Source organism: Sinohyriopsis cumingii, chromosome 15 (genome assembly GCF_028554795.1).
Source record: "Sinohyriopsis cumingii isolate HCF-2022 chromosome 15, ASM2855479v2, whole genome shotgun sequence".
Taxonomy (NCBI): Eukaryota; Metazoa; Mollusca; class Bivalvia; order Unionida; family Unionidae; genus Sinohyriopsis; species Sinohyriopsis cumingii.
The window spans coordinates 53,615,579-53,625,334 of record NC_142975.1 but is presented as its reverse complement, the minus strand read 5'-3'; the positions used below and the strand labels follow the sequence as shown (position 1 = coordinate 53,625,334).

At 33.6% G+C, this 9,756-nt stretch overlaps 1 protein-coding gene across 2 annotated transcripts; it reads left to right on the top strand.

The window, feature by feature from the left end:
• The first annotated feature begins 238 nt into the window (after positions 1 to 238).
• Positions 239 to 9,472, top strand: LOC149781810 (transmembrane protein 107-like). 2 transcript variants are annotated; one of them, XM_089935981.1, is made up of 4 exons: positions 239 to 551; positions 3,331 to 3,398; positions 5,317 to 5,417; positions 8,580 to 9,472. In XM_089935981.1, exons 1-4 carry the CDS (start codon positions 468 to 470, stop codon positions 8,735 to 8,737), a joined length of 411 nt encoding a protein of 136 aa, XP_089792107.1. In that variant the 5' UTR covers positions 239 to 467; the 3' UTR covers positions 8,738 to 9,472. The 2 variants fall into 2 exon arrangements, with proteins under 2 accessions (XP_089792107.1, XP_089792106.1); XM_089935980.1 differs by having other exon boundaries at positions 8,342 to 9,472.
• Positions 9,473 to 9,756: the final 284 nt, after the last annotated feature.

Below are 9,756 nucleotides of genomic sequence, written 5' to 3'. Positions count from 1 at the left end.
GTAATATCAAAAATGTTCTTTCCAGCAATAAGATTCTTTTTTCTTTCACTTCAAGAATTTTCATTACAAAATCTAATATAAGTATATAACTATTCTTCCATAAATCAGAGCAAGAATACCTTTGTCAAGCTATTTGAGGGCCTGTTATTTGTTAATACCAGAAATATAACCCGACTAAGCTAGAAAATTTTATGAATCGGTCCCTTAGATACCGTAGTCTATCGCAGGTGCTCGCGAGATTTCGGGGAAAATGGCCGCCAAACATGATCAGACATAAACACAAACAACTACTTTTAACAGCACATTGACTATTTTAAATAGTTAACAAGAATTTGATTTATGAAAACATAGATTTAGTTATACTCTTACTTTATACTCAAGCAAAACATCAAAGAAAAAGTTCACTGACAAAATCAAAGCAGTAAAACATCCGTCGGCAAGGAAGCATCTTTTCCTGGGATCAGAAAATGAAGGTTACAGGACTTGTGCCCGCTCGCTTCTTGACGATGGTAGCGCACATCGTCATCCTCATTTTCATATTGTGGTCAAGGGTGGGTATCATCTTGCTGTCGGTTTACAGAAAGAAAGAAAAAACACAAGCTTGGTTCGCCAGTACCTAGTCCTACAATGTAAGACCTCGGCCTTGATATTTATGTTTTGGGCGTCGAGGTCTTACTGCCTAAATGACAGAACTGTGTTGTATGTTTTGATGTAGACTGACATGTTAAGGAAAGTAAAATTTTCAGGAATATCTCACACACTTGGCAGCCCATATCGGCGGTTTTCTACAAATTAAAGTTAAAATGTATCAGTCAGACTTTGCTTACTCTGATGTCTTCTTCCTAAGAAATTCAAATTCTGACACAAGTAAATGGACCTGTTTTCAAGTTTCATTGGCCTACATTTCAGTTAGCTGGAAAGTGATGGGAGATGGTAATGTCAAAATCGGGTTAAGTTCCACTAGGATAAAAATAGCATAGTAAGTATATTAATTACACATCAATTTATGGAAGAGTGTCAGTATGGGCTGCCAAGTGTGTGAGATATTCCTGAAAATTTTTCTACTTGTTCTGATGTCTACCAACATTGGAACACAATACAAGGCCATTATTTCAGCAGGAAGATTTAGTACTAAAACATAAATAACATGGGATACGTGTTACAATGTAAGACTAGCCAATACATAGAAATCTTGTTGTTTAAGCGGTAAAAGGAATGTTAATACTTGATTGCCATTCACTTTTTTCTGAACTGTAATAGACTAATTTGACCACTTGTTAAGTCTGTCTTATGATGTTAGACGTTTACCCTCATATTTATGATGGGATGGTCGATGACGTACTGCCTTTTTAAATCAAAGCAAATCAAGGTACAAACAGTTGTGTTTTTCAAAATGTGATGATTGCCATTTCAGTTGCAGGAGTGATGATAGCCAGTGAATGCTAAATTCAGTTAAAAGGAGGGTAATTTCCTTTAATTAAACTAATTGTGTCTGGATTTACTTTGGTAAGGCAACAGGCAACAGCGTAAGTACAGACTAAAACAATTAAACTCTTAAACAGTGTCAAGGCTGCCAGCTATGTGAGATCCACTTCCCCTAGCAAAGCTTACGGAGCTGAGCTACATGGTACAAAGCATTAAGTCAGTATGATATTTATCTCTCCCCTCGCAAATCATGCAGCATTATGATGCTAAGACATTTCATTCTATGAGATGTTTACTCATTCCTTTTACTTTATAAAATGTGTGTTATGGTTTTGTTTGTGTTTTTTCATTTGCTTATTACCTTGATTGATTTCTCCTACATTGGACAGTTAATTATGAAAGTATGACAGTTCATTCAGTGACTTACATCTTGCTTTTTTGCCCTTGGGGTCAAGGTCAGACCAAATTTGCATTATGTCATTTGCTTATATTTCTATAATCACCTCAGTAATTTTTCTTTATATTTGCAATAAATGAATATGAAGTTAGCACAATTCTTTGTTTGACTATAATATTTTCATGTTATGGTCTTGTTCTTTTTGGGACTGTGAGTTACCAAGTCAGCCTAAATTAAACCCATGTACACCAAAGTGGAACAAATAGTATACTTTAATAAATTTTAATTAATGTCCAAGATTTGAAATGACAATTTAAATGCAATACACATTAGTGTGAGTACGTCTCTTATGTATATGTTGAGGATTTTAATGTAGGATTGATTCTAAAGTGCACATTTCAGGGATTCTTGCAAATTTCTAAACATTATGCCAAATAATCAAATGTCAAATTATACAGGTATATTCAACCCATACTGTACCTTTTTTTTATACCCCTCCTATAATCAGAAAATTTCAGCCTTTTTCAGAAGAGGATGGGGTCATATCCCCCTCCATTTTTAGTATTATAATAGACCCAGTTCAATTAATAATTACAAGTGAAAAATGAAGTCATTTGTTTATGTAAGACTCAGATTGTCTGTTTCGTTTTTCTAGTTAAAATGAGAGACATAAATAGATAATCATGTTGCTTCATTGTTAGAATAAAAAATACAGTACTTGTTGTTTGCTTTGAGCCAGTTTTCTTTATTATTTTATTATTTTGTAATAAAAACAAAAAAAAAATGTGTTCATAATTTTCTTAAATTTATTGCTGTTTTTTTACTTCAACCAATCAAAAGTACTTTATATATTTTTTTAAAAATAATGACAGTTTTATTCATTGCAGTCAAAAATACCCAAGGTTAATTTCTGATTACAACATGATTTCATATTCAGGAAAACAAACATATAGCCAAAATGTGATTTTTAACTTGAAAACTTATGAAATAGCATGAATGTAAATTTAGAGGGCTTGTTTAATTATCAGTTATTCTTTAAAATAAAAAACCTTTGCAGAATTATACAGTTGTTTCCTTTTCAGTGTGAAAAATGTAAAAATAAAATGAATTATTAAAAATACAAGAAGTGGTTGGATAGTGATTAGTTACATATACATTTTAAAATGTAATTCTGTTCATGCCATTACAATACTAAATTGAGTAATTTTAATTTATGACATTACTCACAATTGAGTTATCGTAATCAGTGACACTACTCAAATGTGAGTAATTGCAATTATGCTTAAATTGTCAGAGTAATTGTAGTATTCGTTACAAAAGTTGAATATCATTGAACAAAGTAAACCAAACAATGTCATTGGTTTTAATGTGCTTTATTTAAAGCTAGGATGCCATGATGCATTCATTTGAAGTTAGTATAGAAGTTAACGGGTAGTAGCTTTTCAAACATTTCATGTACACCAAGGTTTATGTGCATTTACAGTTACGTGTTGTTTTTGTAATTTCAGGACAGTAATGTAAAGCAGTGTCTGCCAGCAATATACACACAAAGTCAGTACAGTGAAAAGGATCTACAGTATGTATATCATGCAGATAGTTCTGTAAACAGAACAAGCTGGTTTACTATAATCTAGTTATTATGCAATTTAAAAAAACAACAACTCATATTTAGATTTATAATCAAATGTTTTATCTGTTATTTTGTATGCTGGGGACAATTTAATATCAAACTATTTATAAAAACAATTGTGTAGTGATGCACTAATCTTCTTGCTGAACTTGCTCTGAGTTTTGATCTTAAAGCTGGGAACTTTATTATTAACATTGAAATAATTTTCCTCATGAAGACTTCTGACATTACCAATGACAATATCAATGTGTAAAGAAGTAAAAACGTGTCTTTGTTGAAACATACTTTTCTGAATTAAATATGAAGTGGATAGTGGCATACAATTTTCTACAGGTATAATCTGAATTCGTTTATTTTTAAAGATATTAGTTTTTTGCTTTCATAATATATTACTCTGTTAGATCTCCAGCAATAGCTAGAGTTTCCAGTCTCCATCATTTTTGGAATGGAGGCTTGTCTTCAGCATTTTTTTAAAATTTTGACGAGTAATGTTATATGAATCAATATTTAATCATACTTTATTTGCTTTGTGGCTTCAACACTTATGTTTTGTTGTGGGTTTTTTTAAATGGTAATTCCTTTTCATTTTTCCTGCTACATGAAACAATTGATTGTTGACTTGTGGATTCGGAGAATTTTCGAGAATTTTGTTTAATCTCCAACATTTCTGAACATGATTTCCAGCATTTTCTTTTGAGATGATATGTATGACTTACATTTGTGGATTGGGGAATAGGACTTATTATCTTGTTTAAAACAATTATGTTAATTAGGTCTTGAAATTTATTATTTATGGCAAGCACAATGTGTAAAAAAATTGATGCTACAGAAATAATAGCGAATTCAGAGTCAGAGGTCTCGGAAACGATTAATCACGCATATTTGGATGGCAATTTTTAATCTGGGATGCAGAAAATCACTTTGGCAGGAGTCCTCCGTACGCATGTAATAGGTGTGCGACAAAATTCAAAGACTTGCCAGTCCTGCTTCAGACACCTGCTTTGTGGGAAAATGTGCTGATTAGTTATCTGTGCTGATATTTATGATGACAGAATTCAGTGGCTGAAAGACCCCTTGATGTACATGTTGCCATTATAAGAGTACATCAAAAGAAGATGATGCAGTAGCTGGGTAGCAAGTTCAAAGACTTTGAGCTTGATGGGAAAATGTACTGATATTTACAGTGATTGAATTCAGAGGCAGAAAGACCCAGAGATGTACATGTGGTCATTTATGAGAGTACATCAAATAAACAACTTTAGCTTTAATTATTGTGTTCATTTCTGAATGTAGCAGAATGAGCAGTACACATGACCATGGAATCAAGACGTGTTGAGACTTAGACAAAATGCCATTCGCAAATTTGGATAAGTGTTTTGGGGTTAAACGGCAAACTGACAAAGATTGTAACGAGATTCAAAAGAGTGCTAAAGTTGCTAGAACTAATAGTTTGAATGGGACAATAGCCAAGTGTAAGAAAGTAATGCCTGGCGTAGTGTTTGAAATAAGGCCACTCCTTGAATTGACAAGATTCAGTCTCACTCTAATGGACAAACAAGAGCTGTGTTGGTGTTATAAAGAATGTAGAAATTAAAGACAATGGCGTGCAATAGTTCTTCTAATTTTCATAGTTTTTTGGGAGGGGACTGCAACTTTTGCTGGTGGGACTCCTATTTTTACCAAAATGGGAGTCCTGGACTCCTAGCTTTAAAATCCTAGCGAGACCTCTGATAGTATTTTATGAAATGGAATTTCTTGCTATGTGCATTGACATATTTTTAACCAGATGCTTTTTATATTCTTGTCAAACTAGATTTTAATCATTTTGTGCACAAAGAATACATGATGTTTAATTTCTTTCCAGACTCATCATTGGATTATCAGTGGGACTGGGGCTTTTCTTGTTTGAGCTGATAGGATTTTTTGGAGGAATAACTATGTTTGCTCCATTTCAGAGTTTGCTATGTATCCTTTTTGAATTTGAAATTATGAATAGCTAATAGGAAATAGGGTTGCATCTCTGTTGACCCAGGTTCAGTCCTGGAAGCTGCATGTGCATGGGTGTGGTAAGTGTTAGCCCATCTAAGCTCAGTAGTTTCCACAACTTTAAGGGTTGCCAAATGTAGTGGTGCTGCAGTGTAATGTTCCTGTGCATATTGCTGTGTCTCTGACAATATGGGTTTGGTCGGAAATCCTGTTAAACTGATCAAATTTTGTTGTATTATTGCCACTCAGTTATATCTAAATTAGTTTTTGGCCAGTTTAAGAACCAGCTTAGATACTGCTATGCTGTAAAATACGCTATAAAATATTCAATTTTGTCATTTAAATGCAGGGCACAACCTTGTCGAAGCCTCCCTTTGTACAAGGCTGTCTAGCTTTTGATGTGGGACACTTTTATGGCTTTGTAAAAGAGGGAGCACTCTAACATCAATAAAGTTTTTAGGCTGCTCAGTACAAACTTTTAGAATCAGCCAATCATGATTTTTTTTTAAAGTTTGGGTCTTTTATGTTGTGAATTATATCACTTAAATGAAACAATCCATTAAAGCTGGGTAAAATTATTATTTGTCCTCTGTGGCAATGTTGGTTCAGTATTGTAGATCAAGAGCATGCACAGAAGACAAATGTTTAAGACTCTCTTGACCGCAATAAGGACACTTATATTTCATTGCTTTGTAGGTTGACCACATGCTCATAATCATAATTCTAGAGACTTACTTTTAATTTGTGTACAATTTTCAAAAGAGATGGAGTCCCTGGACAAAGTCTCATTGGAAAAAACTATGATGGCTTAAACCAAGAGAGTATTGCTTTCATTCAGTCTCAGAAAGATTTAGATTTATTTCAGCTGTTTTTTTCATCATTCTGGAGAAGTAACTTTAGCTACCAACCCTAGAACAAGTACATCTGGGTTATTTGATACATTTCATTACAATGACAATTTTGCTCTCAGTGGGTGAAAGTTTGTATTATTCTCGTGGAAATTCAGGAATTGTTGGACATTTACCATCAGATAATTCAGTTTGTGGCATGAGTAATAAATAGTCTTGTAATGGGGTAATTTTTGAAAGAACTAAATACTGAGTGGTTCTAACCATGTGGACTTGCATTAAGAGAACTGGTCCTGACCATGTGGACTTGTATCAAGAGAACTGGTCCTGGCCATGTGGACTTGCATCAAGAGAACTGGTCCTGGCCATGTGGACTTGTATACAAAGAACAAAATTAGTTATGCTCACATCTGAATGCCACCTTTGGATATTTCTCTTTAGGTTGCATTGCTAATAAATTAAATTTTATTAATAAATGTTTGAACTTTTAATTTAATTTACCAATAATGACCTGAACAATAATTATGGACAATATGGTGTTTTGATCCTATTGTTTGTTTTAATTAAAATTAGTTTCCTTCCAGTAATTTTTTTGTGTGTGTGTTTGTTTTAGAGATTAGAATTCAAAGTTCACAACTGAAAGATAGGTGTTGCTCCCAGGAACATGGTGCATAATTCATTTTGCTCAAAGATTTATTACAAACTTTTCCATTAATATTACTTAAATTTTCATTGCTGTGTCCCAACAGATATGTGATCATTTTACTGACTTTATCCTGGGATCCTATGCTTTTGAGTTTTCTATCTATAACCAACTCCTGTGTATAATATCTCATTTCTATCCATGAAATAAAACCAGGCAGTTAAAGTCAGTTGCTTACAAATTACCAGCAGCAGGTAGCTTGTCCGACTTCATCAGCAACGGCTTATTGCTAATGTATAATCACTCATCATGGTACAAGTTTATTGTTTCATCGAATAAAATTCTATGGTGGGTGGAGCTTGGGGGATTTTATCTTATCCTCTTGGAAGAGTGGGGCTTAGTATCCTCCCCTTCTTACTGCATGTCCTATCAGTGTCATAGGACCCATGGATTTAGATCCTTTAACCAACGTCAAGTGAATGAATACATTTTTAATAGGAATTTAAATAAATGTACTAATTAGTTACATTGAATCTTCCCAGACTTATGGCCAGAACTTGTTTGACTCGATAGAACTCAGTAATTTTGTATTTATTTTAAGAATACTATTTGAAAGCCCCATTGTTTGAAGAAAAAAAATAAGGTTATTTCAAAAACAAGATTGTCTTTAGTAGTTTATAGACCAATCCATTTTTTTTTACTGTTCGCACATTTTGATCTTGTTCAGTGCTGATGTTAGGATTTGAAATAGGTGGAGATCTGGACATAACCAGTCCATAGATTTTCTCACGTTAACAAATTTAATTTCATTTAGGATGATTTGTTTTTTTTACCTCGGGCAGTCAGATGATGGTGGCCATTTTCACCAAGAATGTCCCATTCAAATATGGACCATGTTGGAAGCATTAAAAATGTATGGACCCAGATTGTATAAAACTCTAATTTTTTTAATGGAAAATCACTTGGTGTACACAGCAAGTTGTTACATTACACTATCAGGCATTGTCTTTTGCCAGAATTTGTAATGGTGAGGTTCGGTGGTACAACATAAGTGATACTAAAAAAATATAAATTGTTTATGAGACATCAATGAAACTTTAAAAATTGCGTTAAAAAATGTATTACTGTTTCCTCTTAAACGGATGTCTTTTGTTACTGTACTACATTGAACAAATAAATTTTATAGTACACATATTTTGCACCTCTGCTGTCCAGAGTTTCATCTCCAAGTTTGATATATGCCACTTTGGTGGTCATCCAAACAAGGTGGTTGGTCTCCTTTATGGTCCCCCTTTTCTCTGCCTAATGCATCAAAACCTTTGGGATAAAAAAAACTTGAGAATTTGTTGTACAGTCAACATATATTTTAAAAATTCATTTTGAATGCTATTACCTCCTTGACCTTGGCCCAGCTATATCAGCCCACTGTGGTGCATGCGTTGCCCTTGCCTATTTTGTTTGGCATGGCTGGCCATGTGAGCGATACTGGTACATCTTTGGTTTATGTAGTGGATTCCCAGCTCTTACTGAGATAGTTACTATAATCATGGTTTTGTGTTGTGGAAGGGCAATTTAGGCTATTCTTCAATTCATTTTTAGAACTTATTGTGACCAAGCTGATGTTGTTCAAATCCTTGACCAAATGACCAGCTACTGCTGCACATGCAGGAGCCACAGTGGCACTAGTGTTCTTCCTGTTTGACATTTGGTCATGTGACACGTATTGGTACATCTTCGGCTTCTGCAGTGCCTTCCCAGCAGTTACAGAAATAATTACCATGATTATTATACTCCGTAAAACTTACTAGAATGTCATTGATGAATGTGAATGATTTTTATTCTCAAGTTATTGTTAAATCTGAAAGTTTGAAAGGGAAACAATGAGATATAACATTTTTGATGGATGAGAGAGGGAGAGGGTGTTTAGAATATTGGAAATTGGGAGGCATGATGACTGATGTACAGTTTGTTAAACTTATATTAATGATATTTATGGATTTAATTGAATGGTTGAGTTTTAATTATCTTTTCTTGTTTATGGTAAATACACATCTCTACTTCAAACACAAATTTTCATTATGTATAACAATGTGTGTTTATGCCTTGGTTGTGAATCTCTTGATATCATTTGCATACCATCAACAAACAATACAGATTAACACAACTCCAATGTATGCAGCAATTTTGTTTTCTTTAGAAGTTTTTGTACATAGACTTTAATCATTTGAAAAAATACAATACCATTGATGTACACCTTTTTTATTGAGGTGATTGAAAATGTTTTTATTGTTATCCATGATAATTCAGCTGCATTCATGTATAAATATAACTATGCAAGTTTTTGTATTGAATTGCAGATGCATATGTTTTTAATTAAATGAATATTGAATGAGAACAAGTAACTAGAGCTTGTTCAATAAGTTTGTGTCCACAAACAACTAGCGGTTTGGAAATGTGAACCTTGAAAATCAGGTGTGTAATGTAAAGATACAGACATTTATCTGTGCTAGACTTGCTAGAGGAAATAAAGAAATGAAAAGCAACTCTACCTGTTTTGTATGTATTTTTCATTTTGACTGGTTGTAGGCCTTTCTCCTTCAAATACATTCCCCAAATACATTATGTTAGGAATATTAGCCTGCTATCTCACAAATCCAGCCCTACTGAAAAACAAAAATCATCTTTTCTTGCCAGTCTCGTATAGACTAAATGCAATAACTCAGGCCCTTTACCTCCCCTTGCCACTGCCAGGTGTCTCAAGTTTTTAGCTTTGCTCCCATACTGATAACATTGTACATTCTACCTCTGACAGTCAAAGCCATTTTAT